The sequence below is a fragment of the Arvicola amphibius genome, chromosome 9 (genome assembly GCF_903992535.2).
Source record: "Arvicola amphibius chromosome 9, mArvAmp1.2, whole genome shotgun sequence".
In the NCBI taxonomy this organism is placed as follows: Eukaryota; Metazoa; Chordata; class Mammalia; order Rodentia; family Cricetidae; genus Arvicola; species Arvicola amphibius.
Genome location: NC_052055.2, coordinates 54,546,386 through 54,566,809, shown reverse-complemented (window position 1 = coordinate 54,566,809; position 20,424 = coordinate 54,546,386). Strand labels below are relative to the sequence as shown.

The window sequence follows — 20,424 nt, the reverse complement described above, 5'->3', positions numbered from 1 at the left end:
TCTTTAACTACAGGTTAACCATACTGAATGTGACAATCCAACATGTCAGTTCTAAAAATTTGAAACTTTCTAAGCATTGGCATGACAAGTACAAAATTCCCTTCTATGACCCTTCTGTACTACGCACAGTCACAAAGCATATTGTATAAACATGTGTATATAAGATATATCTTTATATGCAAGATACATAAAAAGGAAACATATTTTGTGTTTAGACTTGGTTCCTATCCTTAGGATATCTCATTAAGGCCTTCAAATATTTCAAAATTAAAGAGGAGATAACAGAAAAATCTGTAAAACATTTAGTCAAAATTACTTAAAGACTTCAGCTTCTACTAAACTTTTTACTCTTATTAAGAATATATACATATCAGCCCTTGTAAGAACATGTAGGAATACGGTGGGCAGTTGTGGTGCACGCCTTTAATCCCAGCACCTGAGAAGCAGAGGTAGGTGGATCTCAGTGAGTTTGAGGCCAGCCTGGTCTACAAAGAAACTTTTAGGACAGCCAGGGCTATCCAGAGAAACCCTGTCTCGAGGAAGAAAAAAAAAAAAAGAAGATGTAGAAATACAACAAAAAAGGAAGTTAGATTTCTTGGCAAAGTCTTTCTCCGTTATTGCAATATGCAATTACAATACAAATCTCAGCAATAGATTAAAAACACTGAAATGGCATCCTGTGGCTTTTGTTAAAATGGTTTCTTATGATAACACTAAATGTGCCCTCCTGAAGGCTAAAGATTCCCCTTTTCATGGGATAAGGCAATTCCTCAAGGTCCTTTTCAAAGGGAGGAATAAATTGAGCATGGTGGATCAGATTTGTAAACTGACTATAAACTCAGAAACCAGGAAAGAAGGTTGAGAGAGGCCAAACTGAGCTACATAGTCTCAGAAACCAAACCAAAACAGGAAGGAAACAAAAAGGAAATAAACAAAAAACACTGCACTATATCACACTGAAAATGTGTCCTGTGAGAACAGGGGACTAAGACCTAATACACATGAAATATGTGTTAGGCACAATTTAATAAATGATCGTTATATACAAGAATTTAACAAGTTAACAAAAGCTGGGCATGGTGGCACACACTTGTAATCCTAGCAGTTCAAAGTCAACCTGTTCTACACAGAGTTGAGTTCAAGGATAGTCAGAGCTATATAGTGAGACCCTGTCTCAAAAATAAAAACAAAAAAAAACCAAGTAAGCAAACAAACAAAACACAAGTCATCAGATCATGGGATTATTAACAGATACAGAATGTTCTATACATGTTTTGCATGATCTTGAAAAAACTTTCATTTATAAGTCTTTTAGTCATTTTTACTTGTAAATATGTTAATGCAGGTTTTGTTTGTTTTGCTTCTAACAGACATCAAGGAAAATGCAGAAGGTAGGCCATCTGGAAATGGTACTCCATAAGCAGCATTCAGAACTTGCAAATATAATGGATTTTAAATGAGCAGCTATAAATGAGGAAATCTGCCTTGAAGCAGGAACAATTTTAAAATTTCTCTACACATTCCTAGTTAAATATCATCTAAACATAAAATTTATATTTTCACACCACTTATTCTCAAGTATTCTTCGTCACTTCAGCCTTCTATAATTAAATTAATACAGCTGATTAACAGGAGAAACAAAATCACTAAGAAAAAGTGGTATGATAAAGGCAGTAGGAAGGATTATCTACTGCACTGCTCCGCCTTTCAGCCCTGCACATTCTGAAAGTCTAGTTACCCCTTTCTAGGGACTATACTCCTTGGCATCCCTAGATCCTTTGAAATAGTAGGAATGATGGTTCCATTTGAAAAAAACAGCACATTTACAAATCCTCTGCCTTCTGTGCTGATGCAACAGTGGCATGAATGTTAAGGAGTAATCAAACTTCCTGATTAGATTTCAGGTTTGCTCCATGGGAGAGAATTCGGTCCTGCACTGTAAATCTGGTTGAAAGACCATAAGCTATGAAGGTCACCAGCCCTACAGGGCAATCTCCTGCTCCTACTACTTTGCTAAATATACACTGAAATGTTGACTATAATTAGACATTTAGTAAATTTGATTATTATATGTGAGAATCTCTTGTTTCATCTTGATTATGGGCCTGACTAGATAGACACATTGTTAAGCTTCCATCTAAATATTTGCTTATAACCATAGATTTGTGCTACTCTCAACCGTGGTCAGAGAAGTACCTCTGTGTAGTTGGCAGAAGTTAATGCAAAGACTCATACCTGGTCAAAGTGCTGGGAGTAAGTGACTGTTGAGTGCTCAGACCTACTAAAAACATCTGTATGCATCTACTGCCTCCTGTTCCAGATGTCTAAGCTCAGGAGTCACTGTGGATAATGGGATAGATCAAACGTAAGGACTGGAGGATGGGAGGATGCTGTGAAAGGCTGACTTCTGAACTTGGTGTGGTCACTGCACTCAGTAACTCACAGGAGCCACAGCTACTGAACACAAAATCAAGCCAGTCGACATTCCACCATGGCTTGTAGCCCTGTCCCGTGCTGAGGAGCTACTGGCAGTTGATGGCTGCTTGAAGAATCATTTTTTCCTCAGAAATGTGGCATCTGGAATGGGTTGCTCATACTCTGGATGATTCTATGCTCATATGCATATGGGTACTATTAATTAGACTCAGTGGGTTATAAAAAAAAGAGATGGGTCCAAGCACAGTAGGTAAGAGATGAGACCCCTCTCATATGATATGATTCAAAAACATATAAAATCATCAAAGAACAAATAAAAATGTTATTTAAAACGCTCTATTTTAGACTCTTGTAAGCTAACAATTTAAATAATGAACAAAATGGCACTAAACCAAGGCCTAAAAATATAACCTTGAGAATTAATAAGGAGATTTAAGAATCTGGGTAACAGTGAGATCGGTTCCTCAGGAGCAAGCAGGCTCTTAAGATGGCCCAACAACTGTCATTAACACTGGACTTGGGTTGTAAAGTCCGTCCCATATATCTAGCCCATACAAGTGCTTCATCTTACATATGGGGCTGAAGTAGACCTGAACCATTATGGGATGTCTACCTGAAGCAGACACTATATTAAACACCACACAAAGGAAGCATATGTTTTTGTTTTATCATGTTCACAGACCTCACGCATACTTCATCTCTTTTCTTGCAACCAAGTATATCAACTTTGGAGATAAGAGGCTTTGGGACTGTCTAAGTATTGAACCCAGGTACTTAGGCAAAACAAGCCCTACTCACGCTACCACTCAGTTATACTCTCAACTTAGAAAATAGCTTGTTTTTTTAATGGATTTTGTTCTCATAGGAAATTAGTACAGTTTAGTACAAAATTCAGATCAGTAACAAAATGCATGATTTTAATGGCATGAGCCATCTGCATATAACTAATATGCTTAAAATTTTAGTATTTGTGCCCTAAACTGATCATTTAGTAACACTAATGTCTTCTACACAATAGTTCAAATAATTAAAATGTTAGATAAGACAAGTTTCTATAGTTGTAGAGAGAAATGATGTGAACAGGAGAGCAAAGCTCATGACTTAAGAGCTGGCTTCAGTCCTGGACAAGTTATTTGGCATCTGAGTTTTTACCTCTACTGCAGTGTGTAACAGTTCCCATGTTAACAGGACTCTTGAAGATCTGATGAGAAATGGTGAAGTCCATTTCTCATTAACTAACACCAGTTAATGTTACTGTTCTTGGTTACCAAGCTTAAGAACAAACAAAATGAAGGTAAATTCTGTAACATTAGAGTTCTTCTATAATTTAGTTTGGTTCACTTTCATTTTATTTAGAGTTCTTAGAGACTCCAAAAGAAAAAAAATCAATCAGATATATATAATCAAGATGAACCAAGAAGTTCACATATAGTAAAAATTAAAAAAAAGAAATTCAACATTACATCATTTAAGTGAAAATGCTAACACATGGCGTTATGAGTAAAAGTGCCTTAGAATTTTCTAAAATCACTGGGCATTCCTGCTAGGTACATAGCATCCACCATCGAAGATGAAACTGCATACACATAACTGAAAAAATCCTTACCTTGAATGCTAGAGTGAAGAACTGAAAACTGTTTATAAACAAGGAGCAGGGAAGTGTGAGTTGTCATGACCGGACACCCTTAATGCTTAAATTGAGACTTACATAATCATTTACCATTTACCCTTCATGTTCATAGGTACCATTTTAGTGAGACAAACAAAACAAAAGGACTCACCTGTGGAACCACACTCTGTATGTAGGGTGGTGGATGCTGCTGCTTCTGCTGAGCAGCACTTTCTATTGCTACTTTAGCTACAGTGCTTGGATCCGCTCCTGCTGGTACAGCAACCATCGTTGCACTGCTGCCAGCATTGTTGGGGTCACTGATTGTAACAATTCTAACTCCTACTTTATTTGGAATTCCTGGGACTGCTTCCCTATCATTATCTTCTGCTGGCCTCTTTACAGTTTTGCATTCAGCTGTGCCATTTGTAGACCGAACATCAGATGATAGGGCAGAATGGGACACTCTAGATCCTGAGTGGGGGACTGCTAGGATTTGATGACCCTGTATAACAGGGGTTGTAGAATGTGGTGAGACAACCACACTTGGGCGTTGCTGAGGCACATCTGAATTCAAACTTGAAGCTAGAGGTCCGTTAGGCAAATCAGTACCACTGAATTGCTGCGTTGCCACACTTGAAGCTTCCTGCATACTGCTTGTGGACGGTGACCCACCCAAAGTTAACACAGGTCCATTAGAAACTCTTTCTAGTTGATCACCTTTGGCAGTATCTTGCTGAGTAGCATCTGAAGTCCCCTGTGGTTCTACTGGAGATATCTCACCATTTCCTACATGATTAGAAGTTTTGTGATTTGGAATGTTTTTGCTTAAATGAGAACCATCTCCTTTATCAAAATCACAGATCCCATTAACAAGTGTTTTTTTCAAATCACTTTTTATATCCTGCATGTCCATTTGTTCTGAGTTCTGTTTTCCAGATGCTCCATTCTCACCTAATTCCAAGGATGGCCCATTACTTATTAGTGAGCACTGGTTAGTCTCACTTGGAATTTTCCCTGAGTTTGAAGGAGGTAGACTTGAGTCACTGTACTTTCTTCCATTTAAAAGACTCCCCACCTGTATCTCACTCTCACTTGTATCCCCATTGCTGGTGTTTGTAGTTCCTCGTCGGCAAGACGGATTCTCCATGACTTCAATTTTCCGTTCATGAACATGTAAACCTGTTGCTTCCTTTGCTTCCTCCTCCTTTTGGCAAATTATTTTATCGCCTTTGAATGGGGGGGTAGCAGTGGTACATGGTGATTGTCCAGCTGGAAGCGTTTGCACCTGAAGTCCAGCTCCCGCCTGTGCTCCGCTCATGCTAATTCCTGCAGGAGCAATGAGCTGAGCTGCATTTCCCTGACTCACAGTCGCAGTTGCAAAACTGGTATTTGGCACAACTGTTATGGTTACCTGGTTGCCAGAAGTCCCTTGGAAAATGGTTGCTGGGCTATTTGAGATCAGTGGACCCGGCAATATTTGTAAGTTCGAAATGGGCACGGTTTGTACTCCTCCTGTTGGTGGCATTGCACTTTGGACCAACTGAACATTTTGCTGTCCCACCAATAGCTGTTGAGCTGGAGTTTGCCCCTGTACTCCAAAACCAGCTGCTTGGTTATTGGCCACCTGATAGACCACCTGAGGGCTAGGAGCTCTTGCATTGTTAGGGGGAGGAATCTGTGGTGCTGGGAGGATAAGCTTACCCCCTGGGGTTGAGGGACCCCGCTTTGGAAGCAGCAGCTGTTTTATCAGACTAGACTCATTGGAAGCAGGCTGGGCAACTCCTGCATTTGTTTGCTGGGGCTGAACTTGCATCTGTACTTGTTGTGGTTGTTGAACTTGTACCTGGACCTGCTGTGTGGGAGGTGCTGGTGAATGCTGCTGCTGCTGCTGCCTCTTCACAGACAGCATTTGACTGACAGTGGGAGGTGGTCCCTGTGATTGGAGAGTGGAAGGTGATGACATGGCAGTAGGGACTTGGTTATTAGGAGCTGGGACAGGTGATGGCGAAGAAGATGGAGTTATGTTTGGTTGCCCAGTTAGCTGAACTGTCTGACCAGCTGGGAGAGCTGCCGGATTAGCAAGAACAATTTGGTGAATGGCTGGTGCATAAGTTTGACCTTGTTGAGCTGGCTGGCTTACAATCACTACACTTTGCTGGGTTGGCTGCTGTGGTTGCTGAATAGGCTGCGGTACCACTGTTGATGAAACTTGCTGAGAAGGAAGCGGTTTGGGTGCAATGTTCTGGAATCCTACCCTGGAGGGCTGTGGACTTGGAACACCAGCTATGGTAACCACCTGTCCTGTAGCTACCTGGAAATTCTGGACTGAAGTTGCTGAAACGATATTGGATGCTGAAGTTGTTACATACTGTGGGGGTGCTATGATAACAGTGTCTTGTGGCTGGCTACCAGCTGCTGTCTGTTGAGATGAAGTGTGCATAGGCTGTGGTGATGTGGTGATTAACTGTTGACCCTGTGAAACTGTAGACGTACATGCTGGTATGTTCTGTACTCTTCCAAATATATGACTCTGTGGTACAGTTTGCTGAATTACTGTAACAGGAGAGCCTGAAGGTATCTGTCCTGGTACCACTGTATGCAGTGACGATGACTGTGGCATCACAGATGGATGGTGAAGTAATGTCTGAGAATTCACAACTGTAACAGGTTGTGGCCCTGTACTATGATTCTGAACCACAGAACTCTGTGCAGGTCCTCCTCCTAGAGCAACACTCACAGGAACTGCTGTCTGGGGCATAGAATTCTGAATTACTGTTGCCTTAACGACTTCACAAGGGATTGGAGCTTTATTCTGAATGACAGTCACTGGAGCATTTTGCTGCTGGTGGGTATGAACTGAAGGATTTGGCGGAATTCTAGAAACAGTCTGGGCCACAGTATGAACACCTTGTACTGGAAAAGAAATTTGTGTTGCGGTCAGATTCGAAGATTGATTGGTAACAGGAGTCCTCTGAAAATGATTTCCTACAGCTTGCGATCCATGAGGGATTCCTGTATGTATGGGAAAAGGAAAGTTCCAAATGAAATGACTGCAAGAAGCCAAATTTCTTTTGTCTTATTTAATACAAAAGGACGGGTGTTAAGAAATTAATGCCCCCCAAAGAGGAAACATTAGAGCATGATGACACCCATGAGAAGCACTGTAAAAAACACAGGGCATAGTCATGCATTTAAATTCTGGTCATACACAAGCAATACTTAAAAAATTAAAAACTTGAGTGAGGATGCTGCCTTCTGCCTGTTAATCCCACGTTCAGGAGGATCCCAAGTTTGAGGCCAGCATGGGTTGTACAGCAAGACCTGCCTATGAATACAATAAATATTAAAAATTAAAATTAATACCTGCAGGTGAAGGAGCTGGAGATATATCAGCAACAGAATCAACACGGACAACAGGAGTGGAGACTGGCTGCTGCTGATAGTACATCTGGATGGGGAGAGGAATAGCCCTCCGCTTCACTCCTATTACATGGATATGTGCCTGTCCACTGCTGCTGGAATCCTCCACTCTCTTCACTGTATGATTTGGAAAAACTGTTCTGTAAAATAACACATACTCATTTATGAAAACCGGCAAAAGAACACCATACTGCCTCCAGTAATGCTTAGAGCACTGCCACAGCTACTAGTATATGGACCAATATACTTCACAATGTAAGATTCTGCAAGAGTAGAATGCAAAGAAAGATATGTAGATGATTAATTCTCTAATTAAAAACCTTTATTTATTAACAATGTTGGGTTTTAAGCAATTCCATATATAACCAGTTTAAAGACATATTTTTATGAATTTTGCAAAGTATCAAAAAATCTCATCGTTGGTCAGATGCATATTAATTACATATTAGAATTCAAGACTTAAGAAGAACTATGTCTTCAACTATGTCTTCAACATGCCAAAGTAGATATGAGAAAAAGGAAAATTTGATTTCTTTTCTTTCTTTGATAAACCTCACCCCGTCTCAACACTGTAACTTTACTTAAGCCTTCACTGCACGAAGCCATTGTGTGGGCAAGTTCAAGCAGTAGAGATGCACAAGTCAGCCTTGTGGTGTTTTCTCTAGTGTGCAAGAGCAACCAACATGAATGAACTTTACTTTGAAAAGCCATGCACTTTACCTCAGGCACCTGTAAAACCCAGTTGATGTGAGGATGCCACCACGAGCTAATTTACTACAAGTTGAGAGATACTCAGAATACATTTCTGCTCGTGAGACTGAACAATCTGGATTTACTTCAAAATGAGCATTTAGCCTAAAAAAGAGAGAGATTAAGGCATTATATAAAATTGGAAGCCCCATGTTTATCTATATTAAAAGATAACGTGTTATAACTAATACTTCAAGCTAACCACATTTTACTACTTCATACGTCAGGAGTAAAAAATACACACTGGGTTTTTGGCAGATTTAATGAAACAGACCAATTGCTTATCACACTTACTGCAGTTTTATAAACAAAAGCCACAGCCACATCTCAGCACAGGAAGGAAGGTCTGTTAGCAGCAAATGTTCTCTAAGAAGCAGTGTTACCCAATGGTTATCTGCTGGTGCACCTGTCTTGCAATAATTCCTAATCAAAGATAACGTACTATGCACTGAGATCAAGGAAATAGTGGGAAACTGAACTAACTTTTTCTTTGCTCCTGGATCAAATTTCTTCAGCCACGAATCACCAAAGCTTTTTTCAACTATGCCATCAAACAACGACATACTACAAACTGCCACTCTCATCTGAAAACACTTCCACTTGCTACTTGATAACAAACTAACATATACTTCTGTTTAGAGTAACTTCCATCTATAAGTCAGGATTAGAAATCTAGTTAGCTTTGTAAAATCTCTTTCCAGAACTCACTTTGCAAAATAGGCCAACTTGTTTCTTATATATTTCATCAAATAGTAACAATGATAAAATATTTTCTTTCCTCCTTGTCAGAAAGTGGCAGGATTATAACTGGGATGTGAAAAGTCTACATGCATGCACGCACGCACGCACACACACATACACACACATGGTTTAATGTGGTGGTGGTTTGTTCTCTTTCCAACTTTACAATCCTCTGCGGCCTCAGAGTTCAAGAGCAAATAGAAAACATCGTTTACTTTGTTTTGCACTGCAGAAGGCTAATAAATCCCACTGGCATTACAAAAGTCCTCAAGAATAAAGGGTTAATGTGCAACAATCCAGAAAGAAAGTGGAAAAAAAAAAGCAGACTGAGATATTGGAAACCAAAACCTGGTCAGAGCAGAGCACAAGGCACGAAAACAGCAACCGCAGCACAGTGACAGGAGTCGGGGCTAGACACGTCAATGGAGGATGGGAGAGTAGGATTTTTCAAGTGGTCACATAAACAATGTCTGCACAGCTCCCACCAGAGCCTCACCAGCCCTGCACATGCTTTGCTCAGTGGCTGAGATCAGATGCCACCATCCTCTCAAGGAGGCAGTACTGTTTATCTTAAGGTAGACACAGCAGCTATTCTATCATGGGATTAATTCTCCCTTATTAATCATGGAAAGAAAGCTGGACTACCTTTGGAATAAGAAGTTTTGCTTTAAGCCAGGTGTGCTGGCAGCTGCCTGTAACCTCTGTACTGAGAGGCAGTACGCATTCAAGGACAGCCTGGGCTACACAGTAAGGACCTGCCTCAAACACAAAAATAAAATCAAACAAAGAAGATATTTATCAAAAAAAAAAAAAAACCTGGTTCTACTTTTTCCAACACTAATCCAATTTAGTTTTAACAAAATAATATGACAAGAAAATACTTTCTACACTGACAAATATTATTTCCTACAATGCAAAAAATAAAATTTTAACACAAATTCTATTCCAGAGGCATTAAACGTCATAATTTAAAGAGATTCCAGTTAGGCTGTTTGAATTTAGAAATTTTTGATGAATTCTTTTCTTTCAAATCATGCCAAAGTCTAGGTGAGATGACTTACACACTTAGACCTGACTAATTTACACACTCAGACCTACTCTGACTAAGAGCTGCTGGTCACTAAGGAGCCCATTCTTTCCTGTTGCTTTGTTCTTCTCAAGGACTTTAAAGCTGTGATAGGAACAGGTCACTTACCACTGACAAGCAAACTTTTCACTATCTATTTCCACTATTCCTGGAGGTGGAGCGGCATGCTGTGTCACAACTGTTCTGGAAGCTAAAGAGAAGATACATTAGTATATCACTTAAAAAATGTAGTCAGTATTTGCTACATTCATAGGTACTGAACCAGTTCTTATTTATAAAGAATATCTTCTACAAAGGTATGGAAATACATGGGAATAAACCACAAAAAATAGAGAAAGAAAGCAAAGTGAGCATATATTATATCAGATATTGTTTGAGTCTTCCTATTTTGCTTAGCCTAAAAATAATTCAACAACAATAACATGGATAATTAGCTACTAGCAATATAAACTATTTTTTCCATCCTCAGAAACTGATTGAATACTTTATATATTTATTATTTTCCCAGTTCTTTATTGTATAGGTACAGGGAAGAAAATCAAGTCACAAAGTGATTAAAATAGAACCAGGCCTGAGTAAAGCGGCGGACCTACGTGGAAGGAGTGCAGTTTGGTGGCAGTGCGCTTGCCTAAGCTAGGTACATGCCTTCAGTCTCAACACTGCAGTCAATAAATAAACAAATGAACAAACAGAAAGGCTAACACCGCCAGCTCGATAAACATCTGTCAGCTCTGTTACACAATGGATTGAAAACAATAAATTCATCTTTTAAAAAGATGAGTATTAATTCTATAAAATTTCTAGATTAAGATGGAACAAAAGCAAGAGCGTTACCAATTTGAGGCTAGCCTTGGCCTCATGAAAAGACCTATTTCAAAAAACAAGCACAGAAATTTTGCTTCATTTAAATAATAAACATTAGCTTTGTGGGGTAGACCCCGAGTGTGTGCTGGCACACTCACGGCCTATGCTTGAGCCCAAGCACCAAAAGCAGCATGTTCCACCCCCCCAGCTTTCCTAGTTCGGGTTTGTGGCGCACATTTTCATGTCTTAAAAGAGGGAAATCTATACCATCAAGGTTTTTAGAAGAATGGAATCAAAACATATGATACAAGGCACTTCATAAATATCAGAAGCAGCACACTGAAATATAGTAATGTTCAATATTGAATACTACTTCAATTTTCTTAGCTCAGTGGTCCACATCAATAGCATCAGCATCTCACATGAACTTGTTAGAAATGAAAGTTCACAGGTCCCACCTGACTAGAAAATTCAGAACTCTGTGCTGTACTTATGCCTTCATACGATCCTAACCACCATGATTTATAACAATGTCTTGTACATACCTTTTAGAAATAAAACCTATCTTAAGAGGAAGCAACAAGTCAAGCATTTCATAATTCTTTGGTTTTTAACAAGAAAAAAAGAAAGCAAAAAAGAAGGGAGAGAGGGAGGGAGACAAACAACAAAACAGAAGAGAGCTATAATTGCCAGATGAACAATAAAAATAAGCTTAATATTTTTTGGATGATTGTATAAAAAATTCAAAGAATTCCAAGTTCTCTCCTTGGCCATTCATTGACATGACCTAGACTGTCAACTTGTATTTTTAGTGCAAACTCAGGGGTCACACAGGTGGCCCAGGCTAATCTCTAATCTACATGGGTCACAAAACACAACCAAGTCTTAAATGGAAAAGGGACTGCTAGTGATGAGAGAGAGAGGGTTGGAGGAATGGAAGGAGAAAAAGCAGAGAATAATCAGAATACACTGTTTACACATAGAAAATGTCAATAATTTAAAAAGAGAAAACAGGATTGAAGCTGGTTCAGCTCCATTCTAGCAGTAACAGTGCGCATTCACACACATGCTGCATGGAGAGCACTGGGCCTCGAACACTTCCAAGCACCTCACTTTGCACTTAAAGATGATTTAGAAACAAGGCCTGTGCTTACTCTTGTCTGATGTACTACTTAACTACTGAAACTTGTCATTATAAAACAAACTTCTCAAAAGAGTTTTATAAAGAAACAAACATTTACCAAGTGTACTTTAAGGCTGGGAACATGGGAGGTGATGGAAAGAGACTCCAAGCATAAGCCATTATAGTAGGAGAAGGATTAGGAGGCCACGGGGTGAGGACAAAGTAAAGGAGGGCTTTCCACAGTAGGTGACATTGTGAAAGCAATTCTGTCTTTTTGGCAAGGATGTCAGGATTGAACTCAGGTTATGCTGCCATGGATGTGCTCTGACACTGACCCAAATTCTTAGTCTACACACAGTTGAAAAAAATGCTTTATGGCATCAAAATTCTAATAATATAAAGAACACACGGTATTATTTTTAAAAGTCAGTTTAATATCCATCAAGAAAATATACTTTTTGCAATTATTTAAATTATGATGAAATAAAGATGCTGACCTAAAAACAGATAAAAACTTTCATGATAATGTAGAAGGCAAAGTTTTAAGATAATCATTCCATAAGAGAGCAGTACTACACTGTAGAAGTGTCCAGCTACAAAGAATAGCTAAGTGAATGCACTCCAGCTCAAAGTTAATTCTTTCAGGTCTCTAGAGTCCTACTTCCACCTCTGTTATGAATTACTACCTAAGTGAATAATCTACAGGTCATTAATGCTTAACTGTCTTCATTAGACAAATGAGAGAGCTCAGGTATATACAGATCCCATGAACAAAACCACAAAAAATAAGCACTGATTGCTTATACATCCCTCATACTTCTTTAATTGTTCTGAATCTGCCTCCTCTATTTTATCCAGTCCTCCCTCAGTGCTCACTTGATCTTGCTGTACCTATACTACAGGCTATCTATGAAATCCGAAGTAATGTGTCTTCCTTAACCAACTCTTTGTACACACTACTTCTTTGCATTGCACATTTGAATTTACCCTAAGTATTAAATCTTACATACCCATAAGCATATTGAAAAAGAACATATGAAAACACTAACCTGGGCCAGATGCTACATGGGCCTGGGTTTGGACCTGTTCTATAGCTTGGGGCCTAATTTCAGATAAAACTTGATGACTGGAGCTTGGATGTTCGACGAGTTTTACTGCAGCTAGTGCATCAGGGCCAAACATCTGAATGTCCATAGAAACCAGACACACTAGCATATCTAAAATTAAAGGAGAGGAATTAATTAATAATATAAATCAATGCCAGAATTATGTGTGAACTATTAAAAAAAGAGAAGCAGCCCAATCACTAAAAATAATTTGGTATCTGAGGTAGAAACTAGATGTCTTCATTTTTAAAATGTTTCCAAAGTAATTCTGATATGTGTCGAGATTTGGGGATCATTGATACGGAAAGTGACCTTTTAATTTCGCAATAACATCATCTTTAAGTTAAATCTTTATTAACTTTGATCTAAGTGTTCATCCCTAAGGAAGGCAGAATGCACACACAGCATGCTCAGTGAGTATATCTAAACTGGTGAGACTGCAAGGGTCAACTCACTGTTCTTTAAGGCAGTGCCGCTGTGAGCATGTGCAGAACCAGAAGGAAGCTCGTCTCATTTGAGCCATTTACTAAACATCACTGAGGAGTGTCTGCATAGGGAAGTTCTGAAGGAGTCGGGAACGGCTGACTTACAATAGGAACATGCGGACAGCTCCAAAACCAAGTTTGTCATACAGTAGATGTTCCTTATCATCTAAAAGGGTTACATAAAGTTGCATGTCTGAGGGAGTAATAACTCTTCAACACTACACAATTAATCCTCAACGCCAAAGTTTCCACACCATATCGTATTGGTTTTCCTCAATAAAGAAAATGCTCGTGGGGCTGGAGAGATGGCTCAGCGGTTAAGAGCATTGCCTGCTCTTCCAAAGGTCCTGAGTTCGATTCCCAGCAACCACATGGTGGCTCACAACCATCTTTAATGAGGTCTGGTGCCCTCTTCTGGCCTTCAGGCATACATGCAGAGAGAATGTTGTATACAAAACAAACAAACAAACAAACAGAGAATGCTCGTGCCAAAGATGTAGTTCCGGTTGGTAGAGTGTTTGTCTAGCATGCACAAAGCCCTGGGTGATCCCCAGCAGGGTGGTGGCTCACACCTGTAATGCCAGCATTCGGGAGATGGTTTTGAGCCCAGCCCAGGCTACATAAGACCCTGTCTTAAAAAATAAAATAAAACTGTTGATGTTGTCTTACCTATGCTCTTTTCGACTTTTGCGATTTTTGTGCAGGCAGTGTCTCCCATTTCAGTGAGCATGTACAGCACCTCCAGTGTGGAGGTTACAAGTAGCACATCAGGCAAAGTGAGGTGACAAATTATCTCTCTGTATGAGTCTTGATCCACATATTCACAAATCAACACACCATTATCTTCTGCTTTGCACAGATTTCCCAAAATTTCCATGCCTGCAAGAACACATATGTTTTTGTTTTTGAAATAAATAATAAAGTTTGTTCACATGAGATAATAAAAAAATTGAGTTCTCACCCCTCATCTTTAAAAACCTATCCCTTGACATTAGGCATTTTGTAACAGTATGGAACATCAGATGAGTAGTTTTGAAATCAACAGGGTCCAATAAAAGCTGGAAGAAAGAAAGAACACCATCACTGAGCTATGCTGCTTCCCAAAGTGTGCATTTTAAACTTAATAAAAACGAACAAGACAATGTTGTATTACTTTAAAAATATAAGTGCCATGGAAAGAGTGAGCATTAAATTTGTAGTATCATTTCAAATGTCCCCCTGAAATATGACTCTCCTACACCACCTTTCAGCTACAAATATACATACCCATTTAAAATCTGACAAATATAGGCAGATACAGAATGTAACATTTCAAAATTTTAAAGTAAATATGGATAAAAACAAAAGCTATTTTAAGGAAATGCCACATGCTTACCTCAGCTGCAATATTTCCTAATGTGTCAAGGCCTAATTGTCTTAATGAAATAAAATGACTATGAGCAGAGAGTAATAGGAAACGAAGACAGGTGCGATTAGCTGCCAAGAGCTTCACATTGCCCTCCTCAAAGGACAGGTTCCGCAGGATCACTGCAATCTGAAGTACCCGCTGTCCTTCAATGTCATTAATACCCAGCTTTCGAGGTGGATGAAATAAAGATTCCCAAATCCATTCTCCTGATGTATCTTCTGCAACAAAAAATACAAATTTCCCTGAAGCTGCTATTTCATTTATGATTGTTATTCTAAAAGTAAGTAATAAACTGAGTTGTGCTGACTTACCATGAGACTTGTTTCTGTCAGAAATGAGGTCACGCACTTCATTGTCATCAACAATGTCTTTCCAAAACTGTAATGAGAATTGCTCATGACTTAAAACATATACTATATTACTTTGATAAATCTTACATAAGACAAAACTAGATTTTTATACTGTTTTTCCATTCCTGTGGACTGTGTTACAACTTATGGATTTTTTTTTCATATAACCACTTGCTTTTCACACAGCTTAATATAAATTTTTATAGACCAAAGGTTCTTAATCTGGGTCCACAGAATCTTGTAAGGTATCTGGGAATTTGGATGGGGAAGAAAAATGACATCTTAATATTCTTAAGTAGATTCAAGCATTTCTTCAGTGGTTTCTTCCCCTACAGGTATTATCTACCAAAGCACAGCGAGATTAGAAGGACCTGTGATTTGTCACCCACAGAAATCGCACACATTTTCAGGTTGTCTTACAACTATGCAAACTGTGATTTATGCAGATCAACACATGTAAACTGCATCTATGACTTTTGTTATTATCACAGTGCCCATCTTTACAGGCTCTTCTGATACACAGAGTACACTTGTAGGGTAGATGTTTAAGTTGCTTTCCAATGTTTCCAAATGGTCTTTGAACCTTACGTAGAAAGAGATGAGTCCAAACCTACAAACTGTTAAGATGGTCTTTCAGGCCTTACACTGCTGCATTTTACAAAATTCCAGTTTGTCAAGGCTTGTGGCCCTAGCGTTAAGTATAACAGTGGAAGTGGTTCATGTTCCATTCTAAAGACTGAGATGTACACATTGAGGTAACTGAGTTTTAGAAACAAAGTTCTTTTGATTTTGAGGTTATTAGTATCAATAAAGGTTTCTAGGCCCCACCAGACCACTGAGGGTCTACTACACAAACAAAAGGTCTTGCAGTATTTGGTAACAACAGAAAAGAACTAAGTTATTAAAGAAATACAAAGTTCAATAGTCAATTTAAAAAAAAAAACAAAAAACAGTAAATAATGAAGATACCAGATGTGGAAGTCAGAATGATCGTGGATAGTAAGTAGCTCCAAAGACTGAACATTTTGGCAAAGGAATGAAAACTAAAAGAAACAAACAAATTCCAGAACTACAAAACAATAACTGAGCTTAAAAATTCAAGAAATGGGCTTAACAACTAACAGTAGTCAAAAGTGAAAATAGCCAGTTTGAATTTTAAAGAAAAAAAAATGATGACCATAAAAAGATCTGTGAGAAACGACCTTAGCGGGAGGGAAGTGAGAACAAGGAAGACTGGGTGATAAGGGAAGAGGATTTTCTAAATAAACTAAAGTTCTAAGCTGCAGAATTAAGAAATAGTATCTCAAAGAAACTAAATAAAATTGTAGGGATGTAAAACTTCTTAAAAAGAAAGACAAAGAAACAATCAATGCAGGCAGACAAAAAAGACAGAGAACTTTAAAGTGACAGCACAGTTTGTGGAACCCAGAAGACTTAGGGAACAGGAAAGTAATGGAACAAGGATTTTAGGGGAAATGATCTGATGGGGCTTCTGGCCAGGTAAGTAATGAAGCAATGGGTACTGGTGTACCAACTTCCCATAAACTAACATGCATGGAAAGTATTTTCACGACTGGACAACAGGTGTGCAAGACTGAGAGTACTGAAATAAAGGGAGCAAAGGGTTGCACACCGATCACCCACAATTCTATTTGTACTTTATTTCTGGGCTAAGACATACAAACAGAAAGAAAACTCAAGAGACAGTGACGGCTAACATGAGGAAATTGTTTAGGGCTTACTTCAAACCAAGGCAGACAGCATCTGAAAGCCAGTCTCTAGCAATGAGGTACCATGTAGTAAAAGCTCCACAAATCTAGTAGGGGGTACCAAAGTTGTACATCTGTATGGGAAAATTCCACACAACAGGCAAAAACACGGAAACAAAACTAAAGAGGTACAATAGAAGTTCAGAGAACAGAGAAAATATGTAAACCTAGATAATTCAACAGAATTCCTACAGATACCAAACACTGGGTAAGATTAATCTACACATACTATGGTACAAGTCTTCAGTGGCCCTTAATCTCCATGTATTCAAGACTTGGTCCCTGCAGAGAGAGGTGGTACTGGCAGGCTGCAGAGAGCTTTGTGGGATGGGGTCTAGTAAAAGCTTTTAAATCACTGTGGGCATGCTCCCAAAAGGGACTATGGTACCCTGCTCCTTTGTGTTCATTCTTAGTTCTTGGCAATGAGGGAGGAAATCTGCCCCACATATTATACTGTGCAGATGTGTTAAATTACCACAGCACCAAGGCCACTCAGATGTCACTGAGTATAAACTAAAATAACCCTGCCCCTTATGAAGTCATTATCTCCAGGGTCTCACACGTTAGGCATTCTACTACAGCCATTCTTGAGGTAGAGATGATGCTGTAGGGATACAAAGCTGACTTTTAAAAACAAAACAAACAAATCCTTGCTGCAACAAAGCTAAAACAGAGGCCGGCAGGGAAAACTAAACTGAATTCTGGGAGAAAGGAGGCGGAGTGAGGAGAAGCCATGTAGCCCTACTGGACACCGGAACCTTTAGCTGGTAAGCCACAGCCACTTGGCAATCAATACAGATTACTAGAAATGGGTTAAATTAATATATAAGTATTAGCCAATAAGAAGCTAGAGCTAATGGGCCAAACAGTGTTTTAAATAATATAGTTTCTGTGTGATTATTTTAGGGCTGAGCAGCTGGGATCCAACATTACAACAACTGGCTTCTTGAGAATAATGTTAAGCAATGAACTATCATCTTCAAAGAACTGAGACAAGACCTCAAAGTCTACTATTCATGAACATACAAATCTCTTAATTTTGGAGGCACAGTCAAAATTTCAATAAAATAAAAGGAGTTCAAACTCCATTACATCATTAACATCATGAAATGTACTTAGTTGAAACATGATTTAAAGACAGAAATTGCATTCTGTGAAGAGGAAGAAATCAAGCTATCAAAAAGAAACTCTGAATTAGAGGAAGGAAAAACTGTGGTACAAGAACATCAACCATAAGAAAACTGTAGTGGCCAAACAAGCAGCAGACAATGTTGAATTCAAGGCAAGAGATATTAGCCAACATGCTAGAAAGTATTTCATAATGGCACAAAGAATCCGTCAGGAAAACGTAATGATTGTTAACTATAGGAGTGATTAATAAGTTTGAATACTTGAAGCAAAATCAGACAATTGAAAATGGATATAAATACTTGTATCATAGCTTGCAATTTCATTATTTCATTTCTCAGTGAATAACAGAACAACAATTATTAATAGACACCATGTCCAATATAGCAGTAAAAAAAAATCCTTTAAGGCCCACTGGAACCACCAGTGAACAAAGACCATACACTGGATTATCAAACAAACTTTCCTAAATGTCAAAAGCCTGAATCATAAGGAACATATCCTTCGAAAACAACAGAATTTGACAGGAAATCAGTATGACTGATGATGATAAAAGCCAAAGAATCTATCTTATAGAAATTAAAAGTATTCTTCTATGATACTTAAGAATCAAAAGTCACCAGGTACACCAGAAACTAATCTCGAACTAAATAATAATGAAAAGTGAACATAAAGGGGGCATGTGTGTGACTAAAGCAGTTTGTAGAATACAGTGCATAGTAAATGAAGATATTGATAATAGAAAGACAAACAGATAATCTAAAAAAAGAACAATTTAACTTATACATAGCGTGTTAATAAGAACTGTACACAGAAATGGAACTATTCTACTAGGATCCCTGCATTATCCAAGAAGTGGTAATAACAATTTCCTGAAAGAGTTGATATGCAAATTGCTCTAGTATAAACAATGAGACAACAGAAAGGGGCATACTACCTCAAGTTACTAGTGAATAAACATTTGTAAAATTAACAGGACTCAGAGCTGGGTGTGGTGCCTGCCTGTAATCCTATCACTAACAAGGTGATTACAGAACTGCACAGGGGAGGCTGAGACAAGATTTTGAGTTTGATGCTACTCTGGGACACACAGTAAAAACTTGTTAAAAGAAACACCCACGCCCCACACATCCACCCACACACCCCACCAGCACTAATCAGTCCTGGGGGTAAGACCCAAACAAAACCAAAACAAGCTATAAGTTCAAGAAGCTGCCAGGAATCAGGTAAACTGAAAATCAATTCACAAAGTTATTTGGTTTCTGGGAACCAAATCCCCTTCTAAATAAGTCAGTACCAAAAGGGAAATTAGGAAATACTTTTAAACTGAAGTATAATGAAAACAAGACATCATAAATACATATTACAAGGTTAAAAGTGTACTGAGAGGGGACTTCACTGCCTTAAATGTATTTTATACATTAGAAAACCAACCTTCAAACCTTACCTTGTTAGAAAGGTGCAACATACCAAAGCCAAAGAAAACAGCATAAAGATTTATGAACAGCAGAATATAAATGAAAAGCAACAGTCGGCTTCATCAAATCACCACACTCATGTCTTTGTTTGCACATAATTAGTAATTATACTACTACTGTGACTGTGTGTAAAAAAATATTTTGTGTAACTTAAAATTTCAGCATCAACTCTCCTGAATTAAGAAAATTATCTAATTCTATAAACAACAGGTATGGTTTTTTAGGGGGCAAGGTAAGAATATGAGACAGGATTTTTCTTTAGTTATGAACAAGGAATTAGGAATATAGGTCTATCATAGCAAGAAATTTACAGGCTTAATATTCTCAGTATCCCTGAATTTTGGGTTTTTAAAGCATGCCCTGAGTAAGTTGTTCACCGCTGGCTTGCTCTTCAGTTTCCATGGGCTTGATTTCTACTACCTGAGTCAATGGGCACTAACACAGTGACTTCAGAATCTTGCAAATTTAAGATAGTGGCATAAGTAAATGAAATAAAGAAATAAATAAAACAAGACTGGAAAAAATACAAGGGACTAATCCCGTGAGCCAGTAACACCTGGCTCACAAGTTTTATTAGGGTGTGGTGGTCTGAATAAGAATGGCCCTCATAGACTCATATAGTCGAATGTTTAAATACCAGGGAGTGGCAGTATTTGAAATGATTAGAAGGATTAGGAAGTGTGGTCTTATTGGAGGAAGTGTGTCATTGGGGGTGGGTTGTAAGGTT

At 38.5% G+C, this 20,424-nt stretch overlaps 1 protein-coding gene across 2 annotated transcripts in view; it reads right to left on the bottom strand.

The window, feature by feature from the left end:
- Arid2 (AT-rich interaction domain 2) overlaps nt 1–20,424 on the bottom strand; it is a 133,600-nt gene that overhangs the window by 34,198 nt on the left and 78,978 nt on the right. Inside the window, exons 7-15 of one of the 2 annotated variants that reach the window (XM_038341182.1) lie at nt 15,284–15,350; nt 14,940–15,190; nt 14,526–14,622; nt 14,234–14,443; nt 13,023–13,190; nt 10,155–10,236; nt 8,189–8,323; nt 7,412–7,608; nt 4,218–7,060 (exon numbers count right to left, since the gene is read on the bottom strand). In XM_038341182.1, the coding sequence (XP_038197110.1) occupies nt 4,218–7,060; nt 7,412–7,608; nt 8,189–8,323; nt 10,155–10,236; nt 13,023–13,190; nt 14,234–14,443; nt 14,526–14,622; nt 14,940–15,190; nt 15,284–15,350 (4,050 nt within the window). The remainder of the gene's footprint in view (nt 1–4,217; nt 7,061–7,411; nt 7,609–8,188; nt 8,324–10,154; nt 10,237–13,022; nt 13,191–14,233; nt 14,444–14,525; nt 14,623–14,939; nt 15,191–15,283; nt 15,351–20,424) is intronic. The other variant, XM_038341183.1, reaches the window with a different exon arrangement.